Source organism: Ostrea edulis, chromosome 5 (genome assembly GCF_947568905.1).
Source record: "Ostrea edulis chromosome 5, xbOstEdul1.1, whole genome shotgun sequence".
NCBI classification, from domain to species: Eukaryota; Metazoa; Mollusca; class Bivalvia; order Ostreida; family Ostreidae; genus Ostrea; species Ostrea edulis.
The window spans coordinates 74,986,786-75,011,248 of NC_079168.1; the positions used below are offsets into that span (position 1 = coordinate 74,986,786).

The 24,463-nt window shown below is 35.4% G+C and overlaps 2 protein-coding genes and 1 non-coding gene across 3 annotated transcripts in view; 1 reads left to right on the forward strand and 2 right to left on the reverse strand.

Moving 5' to 3' along the window:
• Positions 1–15,998, reverse strand: part of LOC125650630 (cancer-related nucleoside-triphosphatase-like) — a 16,927-nt gene extending 929 nt beyond the window's left edge. The window contains exons 1-4 of the mRNA XM_048879087.2: positions 15,893–15,998; positions 11,934–12,108; positions 7,620–7,728; positions 4,278–4,484 (exon numbers count right to left, since the gene is read on the reverse strand). Coding sequence (XP_048735044.2) covers positions 4,278–4,484; positions 7,620–7,728; positions 11,934–12,108; positions 15,893–15,950 — 549 coding nt within the window. The 5' untranslated portion in view covers positions 15,951–15,998. The remainder of the gene's footprint in view (positions 1–4,277; positions 4,485–7,619; positions 7,729–11,933; positions 12,109–15,892) is intronic.
• A 112-nt stretch (positions 15,999–16,110) lies between these two features.
• Positions 16,111–23,285, forward strand: LOC125650627 (leucine-rich repeat-containing protein 57-like). Its single transcript, XM_048879078.2, has 5 exons — positions 16,111–16,405; positions 21,520–21,655; positions 21,799–22,067; positions 22,382–22,567; positions 22,910–23,285. Exons 1-5 carry the CDS (start codon positions 16,322–16,324, stop codon positions 22,949–22,951), a joined length of 717 nt encoding a protein of 238 aa, XP_048735035.1. The 5' UTR covers positions 16,111–16,321; the 3' UTR covers positions 22,952–23,285.
• Positions 22,707–22,779, reverse strand: Trnas-aga (transfer RNA serine (anticodon AGA)). The gene has a single exon. It is a non-coding gene; the product is annotated as a tRNA-Ser (tRNA).
• Positions 23,286–24,463: the final 1,178 nt, after the last annotated feature.

Below are 24,463 nucleotides of genomic sequence, written 5' to 3' on the forward strand. Positions count from 1 at the left end.
CTATACTTACTGTGAACACCTGATACTATACTCCTTACTGTGAACACCTGGTACTATACTCCCTACTGTGAACACTTGCTACTATACTCCTTACTGTGAACACCTGATACTATACTCCTTACTGTGAACACCTGATACTATGCTTACTGTGAACACCTGATACTACACTCCTTACTGTGAACACCTGATACTATACTCCTTACTGTGAACACCTGATACTACACTCCTTCCTGTGAACACCTGATACTATGCTTACTGTGAACACCTGATACTATACTTCTTACTGTCAACACGTGATACTATGCTTACTGTGAACACCTGATACTATACTTACTGTGAACACCTGATACTATACTCCTTACTGTGAACACTTGATACTATATTCCTTACTGTGAACACCTGATACTACACTCCTTACTATGAACACCTGATACTATACTCCTTACTGTGAACACCTGATACTATACTTACTGTGAACACCTGATACTATATTCCTTACTGTGAACACCTGATACTATACTCCTTACTGTGAACACCTAATACTATGCTTACTGTGAACACCTGATACTATACTCCTTACTGTGAACACTTGCTACTATATTCCTTACTGTGAACACCTGATACTATACTCCTTACTGTGAACACCTGATACTATACTCCTTACTGTGAACACCTGATACCATACTTACTGTGAACACCTGATACTATACTCCTTACTGTGAACACCTGATACTATACTTACTGTGAACACCTGATACTATACCTACTGTGAACACCTGATACTATACTCCTTACTGTGAACACCTGATACTACACTCCTTACTGTGAACACCTGATACTATACTCCTTACTGTGAACACCTGATACTATGCTTACTGTGAACACTTGATACTACACTCCTTACTGTGAACACCTGATACTATACTTACTGTGAACACCTGATACTATACTCCTTACTGTGAACACCTGATACTATACTTACTGTGAACACCTGATACTATACTCCTTACTGTGAACACCTGATACTTTACTCCTTACTGTGAACACCTAATACTATACTCCTTACTCTGAACACTTGCTACTATACTCCTTACTGTGAACACCTGTTACTATACTCCTTACTGTGAAGACCTGATACTATACTCCTTACTGTGAACACCTGATACTATACTTACTGTGAACACCTGATACTATACTCCTTACTGTGAACACTTGATACTATACGCCTTACTGTGAACACCTGATAATATGCTTACTGTGAACACCTGATACTATACTTACTGTGAACTCCTGATACTATACTCCTTACTGTGAACACTTGCTACTATACTCCTTTCTGTGAACACCTGATACTATACTTACTGTGAACACCTGATACTATACTTACTGTGAACACCTGATACTATACCTACTGTGAACACCTGATACTATACTCCTGACTGTGAACACCTGATACTACACTCCTTACTGTGAACACCTGATACTATACTCCTTACTGTGAACACCTGATACTATGCTTACTGTGAACACCTGATACTATACTTACTGTGAACACCTGATACTATACTCCTTACTGTGAACACCTGATACTATACTCCTTACTGTGAACACTTGATACTACACTCCTTACTGTGAACACCTGATACTATACTTACTGTGAACACCTGATACTATACTTACTGTGAACACCTGATACTATACTCCTTACTGTGAACACCTGATACTTTACTCCTTACTGTGAACACCTAATACTATACTCCTTACTGTGAACACTTGCTACTATACTCCTTACTGTGAACACCTGTTACTATACTCCTTACTGTGAAGACCTGATACTATACTCCTTACTGTGAACACCTGATACTATACTTACTGTGAACACCTGATACTATACTCCTTACTGTGAACACTTGATACTGCACTCCTTACTGTGAACACCTGATAATATGCTTACTGTGAACACCTGATACTATACTTACTGTGAACACCTGATACTATACTCCTTACTGTGAACACCTGATACTATACTCCTTACTGTGAACACTTGATACTACACTCCTTACTGTGAACACCTGATACTATACTTACTGTGAACACCTGATACTATACTCCTTACTGTGAACACCTGATACTATACTTACTGTGAACACCTGATACTTTACTCCTTACTGTGAACACCTAATACTATACTCCTTACTGTGAACACTTGCTACTATACTCCTTACTGTGAACACCTGTTACTATACTCCTTACTGTGAAGACCTGATACTATACTCCTTACTGTGAACACCTGATACTATACTCCTTACTGTGAACACTTGATACTACACTCCTTAATGTGAACACCTGATAATATGCTTACTGTGAACACCTGATACTATACTTACTGTGAACACCTGATACTATACTCCTTACTGTGAACACTTGCTACTATACTCCTTTCTGTGAACACCTGATACTATACTTACTGTGAACACCTGATACTATACTCCTTACTGTGAACACCTGATACTATACTTCTTACTGTGAACACCTGATACTACACTCCTTACTGTGAACACCTGATACTATGCTTACTGTGAACACCTGATACTATACTTACTGTGAACACTTGATACTATACTCCTTACTGTGAACACTTGCTACTTTACTCCTTACTGTGAACACCTGATACTATACTCCTTACTGTGAACACCTGATACTATGCTTACTGTGAACACCTGATACTATACTTTCTGTGAACACCTGATACTATACTTACTGTGAACACTTGATACTATACTCCTTACTGTGAACACCTGATACTATACTCCTTACTGTGAACACCTGATACTATACTCCTTACTGTGAACACTTGATACTACACTCCTTACTGTGAACACCTGATACTATACTTACTGTGAACACCTGATACTATACTCCTTACTGTGAACACCTGATACTATACTTACTGTGAACACCTGATACTTTACTCCTTACTGTGAACACCTAATACTATACTCCTTACTGTGAACACTTGCTACTATACTCCTTACTGTGAACACCTGTTACTATACTCCTTACTGTGAAGACCTGATACTATACTCCTTACTGTGAACACCTGATACTATACTCCTTACTGTGAACACTTGATACTACACTCCTTAATGTGAACACCTGATAATATGCTTACTGTGAACACCTGATACTATACTTACTGTGAACACCTGATACTATACTCCTTACTGTGAACACTTGCTACTATACTCCTTTCTGTGAACACCTGATACTATACTTACTGTGAACACCTGATACTATACTCCTTACTGTGAACACCTGATACTATACTTCTTACTGTGAACACCTGATACTACACTCCTTACTGTGAACACCTGATTCTATGCTTACTGTGAACACCTGATACTATACTTACTGTGAACACTTGATACTATACTCCTTACTGTGAACACTTGCTACTTTACTCCTTACTGTGAACACCTGATACTATACTCCTTACTGTGAACACCTGATACTATGCTTACTGTGAACACCTGATACTATACTTTCTGTGAACACCTGATACTATACTTACTGTGAACACTTGATACTATACTCCTTACTGTGAACACCTGATACTATACTCCTTACTGTGAACACCTGATACTATACTCCTTACTGTGAACACCTGATACTATACTCCTTACTGTGAACACCTGATACTATTCTTACTGTGAACACCTGATACTATACTCCTTACTGTGAACACCTGATACTATACTCCTTACTGTGAACACCTGATACTATACTCCTTACTGTGAACACCTGATACTATACTCCTTACTGTGAACACTTGATACTACACTCCTTACTATGAACACCTGATACTATACTTACTGTGAACACCTGATACTATACTCCTTACTGTGAACACCTGATACTATACTCCTTACTGTGAACACCTGTTACTATACTCCTTACTGTGAACACCTGATACTACACTCCTTACTGTGAACACTTGCTACATTTCCTTAATGTGAACACTAAAATACAATTCCTTACTGCTAACACTTGTTACAATTTTCTTACCGTGAACACTTGTTACAAATTATTTCTTACTGTGAACATTTGCTACAATTCCTTACCATGAACATTTGCTACAATTCCTTACCATGAACTCTTGCTACAATTCCTTACCATGAACATTTGCTACAATTCCTTACTGTGAACACTTGTTACAATTCCTTACTGTGAACACTTGTTACAATTCCTTACTGTGAACACTTGCTACAATTCCTTACCGTGAACACTTGTGTCTGTTGATGGTTTCTTATTTCTTCCACAAAAGGAATAGGTCTGCCTTTAGGGACTGGTACTGTGGCAATGATGGTGTAATTAGGAGTCTTTAAAATATCCCTCACCATGGTAACAAATGTCTGACTGAAGAGTTCCATTTTCCCAATTTCATCAATAATGAACACCTGACAACTACCGTTGCTAGTGCCGGGCTGATAAATAAAATATTTCATTTTAAGTGTAAATAAATCTTCCTATTTTGAGCTTTTAAGCTTCATTTATTTTAAAAATTTTAAAAATTCGACAGAAGAAATAAATTTTATTGATACTACAATGCTTCACAACCAAACACGTCACAACCAAACACATCACAGTTATAAAATGTCACAATCTGCTTCAAATAACACAGAACTGTATTCTATTAATGCTTTATATAATGTGAACCTCTTGTTTGTAAACGCACTATATCTTTTATATAAATATAAACTAACTAATGATATTGTAAGTATTTGCGTTGTTATGCAACTTCGCATAATGTATACATCTCCCCATTTTTTTTATAGCAACATCAGCAGCATTTTTTTATAGCAACATCAGCAGCATTTTATAGCAACATCAGCATTTTTTATAGCAACATCAGCAGCATTTTATAGCAACATCAGCAGCATTTTTTAAATAGCAACATCAGCAGCATTTTATAGCAACATCAGCAGCATTTTTTATAGCAACATCAGCAGCATTTTTTTTTATAGCAACATCAGCAGCATTTTTCACTTCAGTGAATTTCATGTATAATTGTTCTGATGACGACCGCCCCAAGGTCAAAACTGGTCAACCAAATAAAATTTACACTGCATTCTCATGATGTGTTGGTGATCTGTTTCATTTCTTCAAGTTTATACTTTTGGATGCAGACCCTGTTGAATACAGCATGGTATCCATTGGTGAGAATCTTCCGTAATTTTAACCTCAAGATGTTGGTCTCCCATTTTTGACTTTGTTCTTCATATTTTGTGTTAAAACATAAATGTTACAGGGTACATCGGTTATCATTAGCTTTGATATTTGGGTAGGATGATTAATCTCCTTTTCGACATTGTTGATAAAGCAGCATGAAATCACACTACAATACCCTTATTTCAGCTATAACAGACATATAGACAGTCATTTACAGAGCTACGGTGACATTATATTCACCTGTAAGATACCTATACACAACGGAGGTGAATGGTCAGTTTTAATTGTTATTGATAATTACAGTGTAGCATTCACAAGGTAAAAACTTGAAACCTGCTAGAGGAGTTAAATGGACAAACCTTGTGTTAAAATTCACTAAATATTTCCTCAAAACTGAGTACTGTAAATTCCTAAATATATGCAGGGGATTTATTATCGCGTAATTTCGCGCGAAGCATCACTCGCGAATCAAAATAACTCGCTTTTATTTTTATATTGCTCAAATACATGTATATACTCTTGATCAACAGAGCACTTGTGAATTTCTGTTCTTGCGATTTGGCGTATACGAGTCATTTCGCGATATTGAGAACTTGCGTAAAATAAGGAATCTACTGTATAGTTTAACAACCTCTTATTTTCTCATCAAGATCTTGCCATGACAAACAAATCATGTACTCTCTATGTAATATTTCCTCAAAATGAACTCAGTTGAACAACCTGCAACTTTCTCAAAATTGAAAGAAAATCAAAATCCTTGCCACATGCACATTTTCAATACCCATACAAACACTGTAAAACAAGAAGGTCCTCACTTGAAAACTGTAGGGGTTAGATGTACAAAACATGTACCCTCCACATAGCATTAAATTTCAAATACAGTGGCAAAACTACTGCGAGAGGTCAAAATGGATCAAAATTACAACATATGCTCTAGGGTGACTTTCAAATACGCAAAGAGCAAGGTATATTAAGGCCCAAATTTCGCCACAAAATTAGGATAAATTTAAAATGTGGTTTCACTTGGTTTAATCATTATGATTATGCACTAGGGCATTGGCCCTGATGATACATGTGGAAATTAGTGATGTAATATGTTCTGTGACGTCATTTTCCTTATCTCCGATTGACATGATTTACCGAAATCGCCGAAATTAGCCGTTTTTTATGCCTTTGAAACCATTTTGATATGTGACAGAAAAATGAAAATAGAAACAGAAAACCCCTGAATGTATGGGTATATAGAAACCAAACATGCATTTTTGGAAATTGGTGCATGCATGCACTTCAAATCAAGTGCCACATCTGTTAAGATCCCATGCTAGGAGTTTAAACTAAGAGTCATATTTCATTTCCTGTAAAAGCACAAAAGCTGTTTTTTTTATTATCCCTGATCACCCAAAAAAAGATACCCTTAAATACAGAAAGTGTTTAGAAAATAATCCAATCACTTTTTTGATACAATACACCATAAAACTATCCCCATGAACATTAAGTTTATAATATTTCAGTCTTCCTTTCAATCAGGTGGATTAAATGTAGGGCTTGACTTTCATCTCTTAAAGGCCGAGATTTTAAGCCCAACCCTAAATTTACTAGGTCGAGAGAATTGCTGTTTGTCAGTTAAGGTGCGAAACGATGAGACCAGTATCGATTGAAAAAACCTACCCCAGTGCAACCATGAAATGGTTGCAATATGTGTTTTGATGACAATTAACACAGCATTTTTGTTATGTGCCAATTATGAAAATTGGTCAGCTAATTAAAATAATAGATTGATTCTGAGCATGTTGGTCATGATAACATATCTTAAAGCTTAGTGACCATCACAGCATATTTTGCGTACAATAACTGGGACTGAGATCCAGAGGAAACAGAGACTGACAGAAAACATCAGCCATTCCGCTTCTGCATCGAAAACCCCTCATTAATCCATTGGAGGAAAGGTGTGGAAATTACCTGAGTACCTGGACCTTGGACTGTAGTAGATTAATTTTTTAAGAGTGATGCCCACAACTCCCAACACTCAATAAAACATCTAGCAGTACCCATAAGTGGTCCAATTGCTCCCAACTGACACGGCAAGATAAAGTTGTTTCAGTGGATATTCGGGAAAAGACTCGGGTTATAAAGGAGAGATATCAGCTGCTGATCCTTGAGATTTACCCCTAGAGCAGAAATCTCAGCCTTAAACTGGTCAACTCCAATTTGTGTATAGATAGCTCTATTGACCAGAGAAGGGACTTTGAACTAAGTATTATTATGATTTTATTTGTTCTATGAAATTGTCTTGTAAATCAGTATTACAAAAGCCACGAGTAAGCTAATCTAGAAATCATGATGCATCAGAGCTTTAGGGTACCATCTCAGCTCTGTTAGCCTTACATTACCTGTGCATTCTTTGGTATCCTCAATGTAGGAAGGGCAACATTTTCAAATGAGCCGAGTTTCACTTCATATTTACCGACTAAAAAGCTTCTCTTATGTGATACACCGCCACTGCAAATAATGATAGAACAATACACAATGATGTAGTATTGAAGCAGTATTCAAATCGAAATATATAAATGAAAATACTTCTATTCAGGAATGAAGCTAATACTTTATTAATTCCTACCATGTTATTTGGTTTGGGCCAGTTTAAGCTTTAAAACCGCAAAGCAGTTTATTAACTTTATTAACAAGAGGCCAATGGGCCTTAACGGTCATCTGAGTACATGTATTGCACAAAGAAGAACATGTGTGCAGATGGTGCTCAGAAATGTCCTAATGGTATAAAAGTATGTTTCGTTTGTCTAATTCTAGTCACAAGTAACTTTGTGCCACAAAGGAGCAGCTTAATTACTAAGTTGTGGCCCAGATAAACATGAATATAGAAAACAAGAGATGTTTGTAAAACATTTATGCCCCCCATGGTGCAAAATTGAAAATGGTTATACACATGTATAATTTGATTGATAGTGGTATCACCAATTTGAAATATTGAGCAGACAATATCTTCCAATGTCAAGAGTGGATTGACCAAGTGACCCAAAAATCAATAGGGGTAATCTACTCCGTATGCTGTACCAGTGTACCAGGTTTGGTGTCAATCAAGCAAATAATTTCAAAATATAGGAGACAATATATTACTATGTCCAATTTAGCCATTGACCTTTGACCATATGACCTCAAAATAAATAGGAGTCATCTTCTCCTGAAGATGTTCTAGTGTACGAAGTTTGATGTCTGTCAAGCAAAGGGTTCTCAAGATATTGAGTGGACAGTATATTCTTATGTCCAGTTTGACCCTTGACCATGTGACCTCAAAATTAATAGGGGCCATCTTCTCCTGAAGATATGTACCCAGGGATCGAAATTAACAGTTGTCCGATTGCCCGAGGCAAGTGAAAACCCAGTTCGGACAAGTGAAACTCAATACACACTTGCGCGATGGGGCAAGTGATATTTTTAGTAGAAAATGTGATTATTAAAATAATTGTGTTAAGCTTGATGAATATAAAATATTAGAAAGTAAAACTCAACTTTTCTTTAACGAACGGTCAGATTATAGCGAAGGCCCATTCTAGTAGATCGTACTGTATCACCAATTGACAGAGAGAGATAATTAAGATAATTAGAATTACTGGTTGACAGGCTTATTAGAGTCTAAAATATTTTGGACAACTAAGTTTTTCATTCGGACAAGTAAAACTTTGAGTTTACTTGCCCGAAGGGCAAGTGAGATGAAAAGTTAATGTCTATCCCTGGTACCAGTGTACCAAGTTTGATGTCTGTCAAGCAAAGGATTCTCAAGATATTGAGCGGGCAACATATTCTTATGTCCAGTTTGACCATTGACCTTTGACCTCAAAATCAATAGGGGTCATCTTCTCCTGAAGATGTACCAGTGTACCAAGTTTGATGTCTGTCAAGCAAAGGGTTCTCAAGATATTGAGTGGACAGTATATTCCTATGTCCCATTTGACCCTTGACCTTTGACCATGTGACCTCAAAATCAAGAGGGGTCATGTTTTCCTGAAGAGGTACCAGTGTACCAAGTTTAATGTCTGTCAAGCAAAGGATTCTCTAGACATTGAGTGGTCAGTATATTCCTATGTCCAGTTTGACCCTTGGCCTTTGACTATGTGACCTCAAAATCAATAGGGGTCATCTACTTCTTGGGATGTACCAGTGTACAAAGTTTGATGTCTGTCAAGCAAAGGGTTCTCAAGATATTGAGAGAACAAGGTCTTCCTATGTCCAGAGTAGATTGACCCTTGACCTGAAAAACAATAGGGGTCCTCTTCTACTCATAACCAACCCACATATGAAATATCATTAAGATCAAGTGATTGGTTCTTAAGTTATTGAGCGGACAACATGTTGTCTACCAACCAACAGGTGCAAACCAATATGCCTCTTTTCTTCGAATGGGGGCATAATTAACATGCAACCAATTGTATTTTCACTACATTATCCTTATAGCCCCACCCTGGAGCCTGAACCCCTGACCCCTAGGACATGAATTTCACATCTATGCTTCTTAGATATCCAGGAGTAAAAGAGATTTCACAGATTTATTGCATTTTCATTGATATATGATCAATATAACCCCAGCCTGAAGCCTTGATTCAGGGGTGGGGTCATGAATTTCATAAATTTGGTAGAAGTCTTTATGATTCGTATAATAATGCATCTACTTTTGTTTCCTATAAATATTCAGGAATAAAGATGATTTTTAATATTTCTGACAGAACATTTGACCCAGGGGCCATGAATTTCACAACTTTGGTAGATGCCTCCATGCTCAAAATAACTTACACATGTAGCATTGTTTTCCTAAATGTTTAGGAATAAATCAGATATTTAAATACTTGATACATTTTCACTGTATGATAACCCTATCCTGAAGTCTCAACCCTTGATCTAGAGGTCATGAATTTTATGATTTGGTGGAGGCTTCCATGTTCAGTAACTATACATACTTAGTTTGTTTTCTAGATGTTTAGGAGTAAATGAAGATATTTAAACACTTTCACTCCATTATCCGTATAGCCCGGCCCTTGGGCCTGAACCCCTACAGGGTTATCACTTTAATGCAAGAATCTGCATCCTACACGTGGAAAATTTATTTGGAATGCAAGGATGTCTTATATGATGAATCCTGCAGATGCTTCTTGGGCTCAAGTAAAAATTTGACCGAAATACATTTTCCTTGAAGCCCTGTTATTTGCGCACTTATTAACAGATGGAAAAAATCCAGGTGACATGTTACACTCGAGATAATACCACTGAGTTCACTGTGCACCAGTAGTTTAGTGTCAGTTAATTAGGTGTGAATAAGGGTATATTTACGCTCTAGTGAACTGAGATAATACCACTGAGTTCCCTGTGCACCAGTAGTTTAGTGTCAGGTAATTAGGTGTGAATAAGGGTATATTTACACTCTAGTGAACTGAGATAATACCACCGAGTTCACTGTGCATCAGGTGTTTAGTGTCAGTTAATTAAGTGTGAATAAGGGTATATTGTACACCTACTGCTCCATTCACTTATAGAGAATAATAAAATTAAATTGAATTCCATGTATGAGGTTTTTGTTATTTATTTATTTGAAAAATTGGAGTCTATGCTTTATCAAAAATTCATCTTCTGATAGCCATTTTTATCAGATTTGAAGGTAGTGTTATTTGTTATGATTTACAGATCTATTCCATCACAATAAGCATTTCAACATGTTCTATCTGTTAATTTGTTGTTATATTGATGTCAGTTTGTTTTGATGACATGGGAGGGTATTTAATACTAAAAATTGTTGTTAATCCAAGGCCAAATAGCAGATTATTACATTTAATTATATCATAATTATGTATGCATTGGGTAGGCAATTAGAGTTATTAACAAGTATGTCAATGTTTGCAATTGTTCAAGAATAATGTGAACAGTGGAAAGTATTAGCTGAATAGGTGTGCAAAAACAAATACTCCTCATTTTTCACTTTTTTGGAAGATCTGATACAAAGGCCTCATGAAATTTTCATGGGACTCGTCAAATTTTTATGGGACTCAAGCTGCTCATAAACCATGAGTCCGTGACTCTCCTTGAAAAATCCCTAGTGAAAACTGAACCCTGCTACTAATCACCCGGGCATTAAATTTCACAATTCATGTTCAGTATACTAGTAATGATGAAACCTGTGTTTAAGCTAGATGCCCAGGAGTAAAAGATTGTACTATTTTCTACCCCGAAGACCCAGAAAGCAGGAATTATAATATTTTAAGGTTATGTCATCCTACCCTGAAAGATGTTCCACAGCAATTTGGGTGAAAATTGGCCATGCAGTTTTTAATAGGAAGTAAAAAATGTTCAAATCTTAATAACATGCGTGACGAATGAGCACAGATAGCAATAAACCACTTGAGCGACTCAGATGACCTTAGATAAAAAAAAATTGTACCAAACCAAGTTATATTATTTAAAATAAATTGGTATAAAATTTATAGCTTCGTTCTTTACAATTTAATTCTTTAAAACTTTTGATGTAAATATATATCAACATGAAAATCTGAATTGTGACATAATTAGAGCAAAACATTAAAAATGTATTATACCTTTGAAAGAGGTAGATCATGTGGAACCATAAACATTGTCGAGTTGGACAAAAAACAATGCCCCAAATCTTCGATTACGGAGATATGAAAATATTGTAAAACTAAGGAAACCTCTCACTGTCTTGTATTCTGGCAAGCGGTCCTCTATTTCCATCCAAAGTTACCACATCAAACCCCAGTCGCTGTCCGCCTGATCGTAACTCTTCAGTATAGAAACCTTTCACCTCCACCCCTGATTCACTGAAAACTTTGTGGATTTTCTTAATTAGAGTTGTTTTACCAATGCCTATAATGTATAATACATATGATATTCACTGGATGACAAAAAATTAATAACCAATCATATCAATGTGGGATTTCCGATGTCCGATGTTGGAGAAATCAAATGTTATATTCTCCATGAAGGCATGCAGAGGTGAATGCTTAGATAAGATTCAAAATCGCCAAGTTTGATAATCTATAAATATATATAGTTTTAGATACACGTGACATGTATGAGAGCTGCTTGATATGTAATTTGTATGGTACAATATCTCAAAAGCATTAGACTCAAATAGTGAAATGAACATTACATCCCTTCAAAGTATTCTCCGCGGTTTGAAATACATAATTTCAATTTCTGAATCCATTTCTGAAATGCATCATGGTACGCTGATTTAGGTAGACCTCTGAAGCACTGACTGATGGCTGAGCCAAGGGCTTGTCGCGACTTGGAACGACGACCAGATAAGAACTTTTTTTAAGGTTCGGAAAAAGGAAAAAGTCACATGGGGCTAGATCTGGATAGTATGGTGATGGGTGTGGCAAGACACTAACCTTCTCCAACTTCACAAGCTCAGATGTATGTGATGGAGCATTATCATGAAGTAGATGAAAATGCCTAAATCCTGACACAGGGCATCGTTTATTATAATATTTCTTGAGCTTTTTTAGTGTAACATCTCGATAATACCGACCTGTAACACTTGTTGTCTTTGATTAAATTTGGGAAACAGTTTGAGCAATTGCTTAGCGGTTTGTACTCATACCCGTTTTTGGTCATCTGTCAATATATGCAGTATCCATCTGGCAGAAATCTTTTGTACTTTCGAAATATGCTTCAAAATTAAATGCACCTGCGATAGCGATATGCCAACACCTTTGGCAATATCACGAATCATGTATCTGCCATCACTTTCAATTATTTCCCTGACTTTTGAGACATTTGCCTTGTCTGTTACAGTCACAGGTCGGCCAGATTTTGCTGCATCTTTGACGGACTCTATGCCAGTCAAAAGTTTCTTTCTCCACCTACGAACAGTCTCATAAGATACCTTTTCAGACCCATAAACTTCCCCTAATTCAATAAAAATCTGCATTACCAAATGACCGAGTTTGTGCGAACTTTTATATAAGCTCTAATTTCTTCAATATTCTCAACCTGTTTCCCAACCATTTTTACAACAGTGGTCAACAACTGGCTCTATTGAAATGACTACAAGTTTAAAACTATGTGGAACTGAAGGTTCGTGTTTATACCGTTGGAATGGTATTGAATAGAGCTATTCAAGAGTATCATCATCCATGAAATCGTGCAAAGCGTTATCACGCTGTGGTACAATACACATTACATATTGAACAGACCTCGCATGTGCCTTCATAAAGGGTGAAGGCCTCTGGCCATGAGAGCGGCGCTCTCCCTATTAAGGCAACACATATACACATGTTTAAGGTATTCCATTACACTAAAATTTTATCTAATGGCTCATTAAAACACCTTTTGCAAACAAAACACCTTTTTCTATCATTCCGGGGAAAATCATAAAAAAAATTCATATAAAATAATTCAAGATTTTTCTCTCCACACCCACTGATCTTTAAACTCAGGATTACAGAGGTTACGAGGGTTACAGACCTTTCTCTCAGCTCCAACTTATAGTGTCTGTAACCTTCGTAACCCCAACTTTAAGGTAATTCCCCATACCCCATCTTGATATTGAAAAACCTACAGATTTCTATCAAAGTTTGCATGTATTTTGTCGAGGATGTATATTGACCAAATTCCCGAAGAAAATTATGTTTAGCGGCCTTTCCCAGAGTACAGCCACTTCTAAAAATAGAATACATCACTTTAAAACAAGCAGTGTTAATATGAATACATTTTAAGGCACTGTCTCTATTTAAACGATAGAAATATGTTTCTTTCATATGAATTGAAGAAAATGTATTGCATTTGACTTTTTTCAATAATTTTTCATCTACTGAACCATGTTCTTGGTTTCAAGGTGATGCAAATGCACATATAGTAGTTAAATTTTGACTAATCATAGCCTAAGATATCCGGGAAATTCTGTTTTCAAAAACCTTCAGATTTTTTAAACATTTCAATATGTTTTACCTTTACACTCCAGCAATCATTTAACATAAGAAGTAGATAGGGTATCCGATAATTTGAGAGCCTAATGATCCCCTCTAGGTTAAAAACCTTGAAAAAACGCATATTGGAAAATCGTGTCTAAAATTCTTATCTCTGCAAACATGTTTCATTCATCATTTACATTACTAAATTACCATTTCAAGAAATATTACAGGGTGGTTTTTGAAAAACAGTTTAAAACATTAAAGCTTCAAATAATTAAAAACCACTTTCATTGATTGCCGTAAGCTTTAGGGGTCGGGCTTGAAGTTAGAAAAATCCCAACATTACTATGGAGCTTAGCCTATGTCACATGAACACTGACATGACGTCATAATAGATGAAAAAATAAAATTATGTCGTCAGATCAGAATGATTTTTTACAAGTTACAAATTTGGAAAATTCGAATATTTTAAAATACCCGAATTCTGCATTCCTCACCCCCCCCCCCCCCCTCCTTGGTAATTTTAGTTCCTGGTAATTTTTAACAATACGACACAGCCATGCGATGTGAGTGTACCACGTACATTCCGAGACGTTTTAATCAAAACATCAGTGGAGGTCATGTCCGGCCAGAAAAGTGATTTAGATAAAAGAAAAATACATTACAACACCCATGATCCATACAATAACACAAACGTACGACACCTAGGACTAGAGATCTCCTGGCCTGAATATATGTGACATGAACACCCTGAAATCATTAGACACAACAGAGATATGCACATACATGTATATGCACATTTATTAACGATTCGGAGGGCCCCGAAAGCGATTTTTGTCATGTAAATAAATATAAAAATTTTGCAAGGGGGTTACAATGTCATATAGCTTTAGATTATGCATATATTCTATTAGATCATGACGACATCGATCGTATTTATAAATCATATAAGGAAAACAACAAAAATATGTGACTGTCAGTAGGCCTACATGAAGCACACACAAAAATTAGCATTTTGTTGTATATAGGAGATTCGATATTTCTACCGATCATTAATGATCAGAAATCACACCAAAAAATGGCCTACAATAGATACATTGAAAGTTTGCAACACGATTTAACATAATCTGTAATATTTGCAGAAATCTCACAGGAATTACTAAACGACTGTGTCATAACGCAATGTGTATGCAGGTTTATGACTTTGTGATGTATACAACTATAAGCACTTTCTCTCCCGAGCATTGTTTTGTATAGAACCGGCTAGTTTGTATTATTGCGATTCGTTTGTTGTTGTTTTTTTTAATTCTAAATTTTTGTTGTTTGCTTTCAAACGATCAGTCCTAACACGGTCTACAAAATTTACCAAAATGCCATCGGGTTCGTTGCATGAATGTATCATAACGTTCGTGACTCATAAATAACGTTTCTAACGTTATTTGACGTAGTATGGGGAATTACCTTAAAGATCAGTGGGTATTGAGAGGTAGCTTAGGCCTGTAACCCTCGTAATCCTGACTTTAAAGACCAATGGAAAAAGGTCTGTAACCCTGACATTGAAGAGAATCACTACAGTAACCCTGTTTTCTAGTGTAACCTGGTTATAAAAAACTGTTCTGATTTCTTGCAATTTATGTATGGAACTTGAAAAATGTTAATTTCAATTCGTCATGAAATTAAATCATTTGATTTACACTGTATAGTGTATTTTGTAAAAGTAGCTATTAAACCTGGTCTTCCTGTTAAGACAACATGTCTGATTCCACACCTGCTAGCAGACGTTGCCATTTTCCCCCATCTGTTAAAAAGTGAAAGTAGATTAGTAAAGACAAAACCGAAAACGTTTAATCCGGGTCATTCATATATATATATATATATATATATATATATATATATATATATATATATAATATTGATTTGCGTTTATATTCATTTCAAAATCCATGCATAATAATCATTATTTTGTTACAACTTGAAATATATAGATCTCTACAGTATAAGAACCGCGATCATCAGAGGAATATATTTGTGTATATGACTTGGTTTAACTTTTATATCAGCATCTTCACTTCCGTTTATCATCGTGAAGTAAAAATTGAACGGTTTAATGTTTTTCTCTCATTATTGATGCCTAATTATGTAACAGAAGTTTACTTAGAATGGGAAATTCAAACGTAACACAACATATTGAGACTGCAGAGAAAACGGGCGCATGCCAGCTTTGTAAAGCTGGGCTGAAAGAGGTAAAGTGCAAACTAAGATTGACCAACTTCGCCAAAACGAGCTTATACACGGTGTTATGGAGAAAATCATTAACTTCTACACATGTTTATAGTTTAAAAGAAAGAAATTTGTGTCTACATTAACGTAATAATTAATTCAGGGTTATTTACACGAAGAGGAGTAAACATCTCAATATGCCATAATCACTTATCAATTTTGAGGAAAAAAATCTTCAACTTTAAAATTTTCTTTGATAAAAATTGTTAGTAGATGAGTGTTTGCACTGAAGAAAATAATAATTTAGAGTTTTCTAAAATTTAGATGCTTTCAAAGTTTGTTTCAAAACTACATCAGATTCCTCTGTACAGTGGCTACAGTATCGACTTCTTCACAGAATTCTTCCTGTCGGCTACTATCTAAAAAAAATTCAAATCAAAACATCAGATGTTTGTAACTTGTGTAAAAAAGAAACAGAAACAATTCAACATATGTTTGTGAGTTGTATTGAGGTATTGGATCTTTGGAGAGCTTAAGTTTGCATATTTACAGGACTACTTCAAAAAGGATTGGTTTTAATTTTAAAAATATAATTTTAGGAGAATTACCACTTACTAAAGACAACATAAAAATTAACTTTATTATTTTGTATACTAAACAGTAAATTTTCAATACCTCATTACAAGGTAAAACACTAAACATTTTAGGTCTTTTGAAAATAAAATACAGCATTGAAAGGTGTATATCTATTTACAATTCCAATCAATTATTTTTTGAAAAACAATGGAATTTGTGGAACAATATATTTGAACCCACTGAATAGTATATTTTTTACTGCATGTTTTGTATAAAATTTTTATAGGGACCTCAATAATTATTTTTTTGGTATAATTTCAGTTAATTTTGAAAGTATGAGTGGAGTATGAATGGTTGGTATGAGTGATTATATATCCATTGTACATCTTACCTGTAAAAGTATATAATATGATGCACTTAATTTCTATTTGTACAATGGACAATGCTAATAAAACAAAATGAAAAAAATAATAATTTAGAGTTATGCTCAAGAATAGGAGTGGTTTTGATATATCAGTATACCATCAATCTTCCCATGTCACACTAAGGAAATCAGCTACTTAGGGAGTTTGTTTTTGTGCAGCAGGCTTATAAAAAAAATTTATGATGGGCTCTAAACATCAAATATTGCACGTAAGTGCAGTAGATTTCCTTCCTCATTTTTAAATATATCTACAGTAACATAGATCAAAACCTTAAGGTAGCGATTGCAAGGCATCACATGGTTTAGTTCACCTGAGCTGAAAGCTCAAGCGATTGATTGATGTTTTCCGCCACACTCAACAATTTTTCAGTTCTCTGGTGGCGCCCAGTTTTTATTGGTGGAAGAGAGAACCCAGATACAAAATACCTGGGAAGAGACCACCGACCTTCCGAAAGTAAACTGGGAAACTTTCTCACTTACCGGTGTAGGCGGGATTCGAAACCGCGCCGACAGAGGTGAGAGGCCGTGTGATTTTGAGCGCGATGCTCCAACAACTCAGCCATGGAGGCCCCAAAAGCTCAAGTGAGCTTTTCTGATCGCCTGTTGTCCATCTGTCTGTAAACTTTTTACATTTTCGACTTCTTCAGAACCACTGGGCCAATTATAAACAAACTTGGCCAAAAGCATCCTTGGGCAGGGCTCGAAATTAACATATGCCCGTCAGTCCGTGACTGGTTAAAAGTCTGGCTGACTGACATTTGTTTTAGTCAGTCCGATGAGACTGACCAGTTAATTTTCTAAAGCATCATTTTGGAAAATATACTTATGAAATTTACACATTTGGCATGCTTCGATCTGTAGACCTATCAGACAAATCTGATTTGTAAATATAAATCCCACATTTAAGTGTTACAATATTGTTTAAGACATATTGAGCTAAATTTCATTTTAATAACATTAATGAAATGTGTTTAATTATTTCTGGAAAACTCTGTTGGACTGGTAAATTTTTCAGTGGACTGGTTGAAATTATACCCCATCAGTCTGGCTGGACTGGTGACATAAAAATTTAGCTTCAAGCCCTGTTGGGTGAAGGGCTTTCAAGTTTGTTCAAATGCCCCCTTCAAAAGGGAGATAATCACAAAAATGCAAAAATAGGGTGGGGTCATTTAAAAATCTTCTTCTCAAGAACCACTGGACCAGAAGAGCTGAAATTTACATGAAAGCTTCCTGACATAGTGCAGATTCAAGTTTGTTAAAATCATGGCCCCTGGGGATGGGATGGGGCCACAATAGGGGATCAAAGTTTTTCATACAAATATATAGGAAAAATCTTTAAAGATATTCTTCTCAAGAACCACTAAGCCAGAAAAGCTGAGATTTACATGAAAACTTCCTGACATAGTGCAGATTCAAGTTTGTTAAACTCATGACCCATAGGGCTTGGGTGGTGCCACAAAAGTGAATAGGGAATAAAAGTTTTACATAATTAATAAATTAGAAAAAAATCTTTAAAAATTTTCTCCTTAAGAACCATTGGGCCAAAGAAGTTTATATTTGCACGAAAGCTTCCTGACACAGTGCAGATTCACATTTGTAAAAATCATGGTCCCCGGGGGTAAGATGGGGCCACAGTAGGAGATCAAAATTTTACATAGAAATATATAGGGAAAATCATTAAAAATCTTCTTCTGAAAAATCACTAAGTCAAAAAAGTTTACATTTACATGAAAACTTCCTGACATAGTGCAGTTTCAATTTTGTAAAAATCATTGCCCTTGGGAGTAGGTTGGGGCCACAATATGGATCAAAGTTTTACATTCGAATATATAGGAAAACTCTTTAAATACGAGTCAAGGCGACTCAGGTGAGCGATGTGGCCCATGGGCCTTTTGTTTCATGTAGCATCTAAAGAGAGACTATTTTTGTTTCCGATTCTGGAATACATCATATGCTTGAGCATCATGAGTAATGACAGACGATGGAAACAAAGACTTGTAAGATATGACCAGACACAGGATAAAGTGAAAAGAAAAAATAAACTACAAATGAAAAATCCCTTAAGTTTTAATTATCTTTTAAACGATAGTCATTGTTTAATTCTTCATGATTTGCCCAACTTTCTATTTTGTATTGCTTATAGGAGTTATAAGATTGATTGCTATTCATTATCTTCACCTTTCATGTAACACAACACCCCCCCCCCCCCCCCTCCCCTCCTCTGTTAATTTTCAGTCTTACAAAACTTGAATTTAATTCACAAACCACTAGGCCTATTAAAATCATAATATATAATGTTATAAATTTCATAACATGTATACAGTGTTATTGCACATAAATCTAAAACATGTAAAATGCTGGATATATAATATTCAAGGGAAACTGTTGGGCCGAGGAAACACAGGTTACGTAAATGCGTCATTTTCAGCAAAACGAAAATTTAATAATTCCTATATCTTTCCTAAATACACTATACATGGATTTAAAACACTTTATTTTGCTACAAATATTTCCACCTTCCACTTTGAGATTGTCAGCTAAGAGGAAATCGAGGAAGTCTACTATGACATGATTTATACCAACTTGGGGGCCCAAACAGGCATAACCCTAAGTTACATATGTAACATGAACGGTAAGAGAAATCAAAAAGTGTGTGTTTTGAAAACAGCACTTGCTTTTGATATCTTTTTCTCAAATTTTAGTTCAGTTAATTATATATAAATATAAAAAATAAGAAAGTTTTGTTGTTAAATTAAGGGAAATTTAGCAACTTTAAAAACTATTTAATCTGATTTAAAGTAATTATGAACAAAAATAATACATGAACATTGGATCATACAGCTTTAAATTGTGAATATGTAAACAATAAAATTAAATCCCAATAGAATTATTTTTTGGTGCTATAATGACAAAATGTTAAGGTCATTGAAAATAGGGGCTTTTACAGTAATTATTACAGGCAGTATAGCTTTCTCAAACTATGACTGGTTGTATAGCTTTATCAAATTAATAATATATAGCTTTATCAAACTATTATTGATAAGTGAAATAAAGTTTATGTAGAAATCGTGCAGGCAAAAAAAGATTTTGGAGTTCAATTTTGTGTTGTCAGCCAGCTGTGCTCTCAGAAACACACGTTATGTGTAGACAAGTTCTAATCGAGATGGTTTCCCTTTGTGTAATGTCATCACCAGCAGTGGCAGTATCATGGACTCGGACCAAATGTTCTTGAACTTATTAATACATGCAAGGACAGGAAACTCCATTTTTATTGGGCTTGTAACATAGGAAAGGATAAAATTTATGGCTGGACCTGGTATTAAACCCTGGACCCCTGCGTTACCAGTCAGGTGCTCTAACCACTGAGCTACCCAGGCTGATATTTACTGTCCATATAGCCCTAACTACTACATTCCTCCCTCCTTGAATATCTTCACCCTCAAAGATGCAAAACCCAAATTTTTTTGCCCCTGGCAGGACAACTTGCAAGTCCATGGATGGTCAGGGCACCAAATGTAGTACAGTGTATAGGAAAGTCCTGAGAAAATTATGGCTGGACTGTTAATCGAAACCGAGACCTCTGCATTACTAGTCAGGTGTTCAACCACTGAGCTATCCAGGCCAATATCCACGTTCCATATAGCCCTAACTTTAAATTTTGTTAATATTTATTCTAAAAGGTCAAGATTCAGACTTATGACCTCTTATTTTGATCTTAATTTGTGAACTTCTAGAAGTTAAAAAATGCTATTGCCTAAGTATATGCATGACTGAATCTGTGAACTTAATTGGTAAAACTTTAATGACACCAAGTTATAAAACAGTTTCAAATGGTATATATTTCTAAAATTGAAATATCATTCTGCTAAAAATTCATACAATGTGATAATATCAAAAATTATTCATCCAGCCTTGAGAAATATCTGCTGTTGTTTATAAATGGAGAACACTTTTTCAGTTGTATGTACATGTACATGGAAACTAGTTTTTACCATGGAGTAATTTTCTTTAGAATGCAAAATTTGAGTTTTGATAAACACTTTTTATAAACTTGAATTATATTTTTTGATTTACTAAAGATGAAAAATTGTTATTGTAATATTAAAGATATTTTATTTCATGTTTTTTTTCTTACAGTTTCCAAATGATCTAAATAGGCTCACGAAGAATTTGAGGACCCTTGATTTATCTGACAACAAGCTGCCAGGCATTCCACCCTCTATTGGCTCATTCACACTCCTGAAGAATCTGGTGCTGAACAGGAACAAATTAGGTACATGCTAAATAGCTTGGAAGTAGCAATTTTAAAAGGGAAAGGGGAAGACATAGTCTTGGTCATTTAAAGAAATTGTCAAGTGAATTTGTTTCTTTGAAAAATGTTACTTGTTTGATTAATTTTATATTGTTTTGATCCAGAAATTATTCCAGATGAATTAGGGAATCTAAAGAAACTGGAGTGCTTGTCCCTAGATGGTAACTGTTTAACCAGGCTTCCAGATTCTCTGTCAAAATTGTCAAACTTACGAACTTTGAATGTATCCGAGAACAAAATCACCCACTTCCCACAGTCACTCACTACCCTTAAGAATCTTGATGCTGTGAATTTGTCAAGGAATAAAATTACAGAAATTCCAGATGCTGTGGGCACTTGTCAAGCAATCGAGCTCAACTTAAACCAAAACCAGGTGAAATACTAGCACGACATTCTCATCTCTTCTAAACCTACCAGTGTTGAAATTAGCTGTAGTTTGACTTCCTGATTTATGTAGTGCATGCCTTTTCGTGATGTTTGTTGTAGTGATTTTGTATATTTATCTTGTCATATGGTGTGTATGTAACCATACTGTTTTGTTCTATTTGAACTGTAATCTGAAATACTGGAAAGGTTATAGAATATACAGGGGTTTGTAGGTGGAAATTTACATGCATGTCCAAGTGTTATATTACAATAAGTTGTATTACGCTCATTTCACTATTAACAAGCACTTGTTTTTGTCAGATTTCTCGCTTGTCTGAGAGTATATCCCAGTGCCCGAGGCTGAAGGTTTTAAGACTGGAAGAAAACTGTCTTGATGTATCTGCCTTTACACCTAAAGTTCTCAAGGAATCAAAGATAGCCTTATTTTCCATTGAAGGAAATGTTTTTGATATGAAAACTTTCCACAATTTAGAAGGTTATGAAGAGGTATGGTTTGAATTTGCTCATTTACATGCATTTAAATGAGATACATTGATTTTTTTCCCTCAAGTATATGCTGTGCAAGATTTTACTCACTACTGGTAATAGTTTTTAGCAACTGTAACAGGAAGGGAGAAAATGCAACGGACCAGACCGGGATTCGAACCCGGGCCCCCTGAATCTCTAGTCAGGTGCTCTACCAACTGAGCTATCTGGCCACCGGCGATCGAACCCGGCTGACCGCTACACAACTATACTGTCTTTGAAAAAAAAAACATCTGTAAATTTCATTCTATATCACGTGGTCATGCTGTATTGCAAAAGTTAACTGAAGATTTTGTTTTGCAGTATATGGAAAGATATACAGAAACAAAGAAAAAGTTTAACTGAGCCTATAGATCAGACAATTTCCTTGTTGGTCCTTGGCGAAACAAATGGTGTTCCTTGTAACTCCATACAAGTAACCTCCCTTGATGGGATGTTGTGAAGAGTTTTATATACAATTATTACATATTTAATACTGGTCATTTGTTTATTATTGTTATTTGTAATATGTAGCAGTACCTAGTTTGTACATGTGTGTATGTTAAGCCAGTTATTTACTAGCGTTTCCTTGTTGTGTCAACTTGTTACATTATCTTATCGGATTTTTTATGCCCCAAGAAATTTTGTTATGTAGTTCAGGTACATAGATTGTGTAAATTAAAAATGAAATTCACACTTATTCATGTTGCTTTTCTTTTCAACAAGGTATGAGGGATATATAACAAATAAATTTCGTTTTTGAAATATACATGAGGGTATGAACTGGGACATTTTACACCTGCATATTTCAAGAAGCGCATTAAATTCAAACACTAAATCCGTCAACTTTTTAAAATGGTCACCCTGAGTATCAAACAACAAAGAATGTAAATTAAAAGTGTGCAAATGGCGCAAGTGTTCATCTTTGAAGCTAGATGTCTTGTGGACACCAGACTTATAATTCTAATCATCAGCAACCCTCGTGTCAAGAACGAACTGCTAACATATCTCGATTACGAACTGCCAGTGTATCTTGATTATGAACTGCTAATATATCTTGATTACGAACCACTAACATATCTCAATTACGATCTGCTAATGTATCTCGATTACGAACTGCTAACATATCTCAATTACAAACTGCTAATATATCTCGATTACGAGCTGATAACATTTCTCAGTTACGAATTGCTAATATATCTCGATTACGAATTGCTAACATATCTTAATTATGAACTGCTAATATATCTGGATTACGAATTGCTAATATATCTCGATTACGAATTGCTAACATCTTAATTATGAACTGCTAATATATCTGGATTACGAGCTGATAACATATCTCAATTACGAACTGCTAATATATCTGGATTACAAATTGCTAACATTTCTCAATTACGAACTGCTATTATATCTCGATTACGAGCTGATAACATGTCTTGATTACGAACTGCCGATATATCTTGATTACTAAGTTGGGATCCAGACAAATACATGCATTTCCTATTTCGTCTTGACTATAATTTTCCCATGAGCATTCTACCTTTACCCATGAATTTCACAATTGTGGTAGAACTTCATGTTTAATATACTCAGGTCTGGGTTTGATTCCCAGTCCAGTCAATATACTGTCTCCTTTCTCACTACAAATGACGTCATGACGAAACCTGTACAGGTAGTCCAGACAGGTGAAATTGTGTTGTTTGGAGTCGAGGAATATTCAAAAGGGGATAAATATAGTAGAATTGGGGATCAAAGATATCGACCTGGATAGCTCGTTGGTTACATAGAGTAGAATTGGGGACCAAAGACATTGGCTTGGATAGCTCAGTGGTAATTTATCCAACCATATAGTATCTCCTTTCCCACTGCAGGTAC

What these genes read in the sequence shown, in the direction of transcription:
- LOC125650627 (XM_048879078.2), top strand. Translation starts at nt 16,322, where the DNA reads ATGGGAAATTCAAACGTAACACAACATATTGAGACTGCAGAGAAAACG. An exon ending in TCAACTTAAACCAAAACCAG is followed by an intron (nt 22,068 to 22,381) that starts GTGAAATACTAG and finishes TGTTTTTGTCAG; the next exon opens with ATTTCTCGCTTGTCTGAGAG. An exon ending in ATTTAGAAGGTTATGAAGAG is followed by an intron (nt 22,568 to 22,909) that starts GTATGGTTTGAA and finishes TTTGTTTTGCAG; the next exon opens with TATATGGAAAGATATACAGA.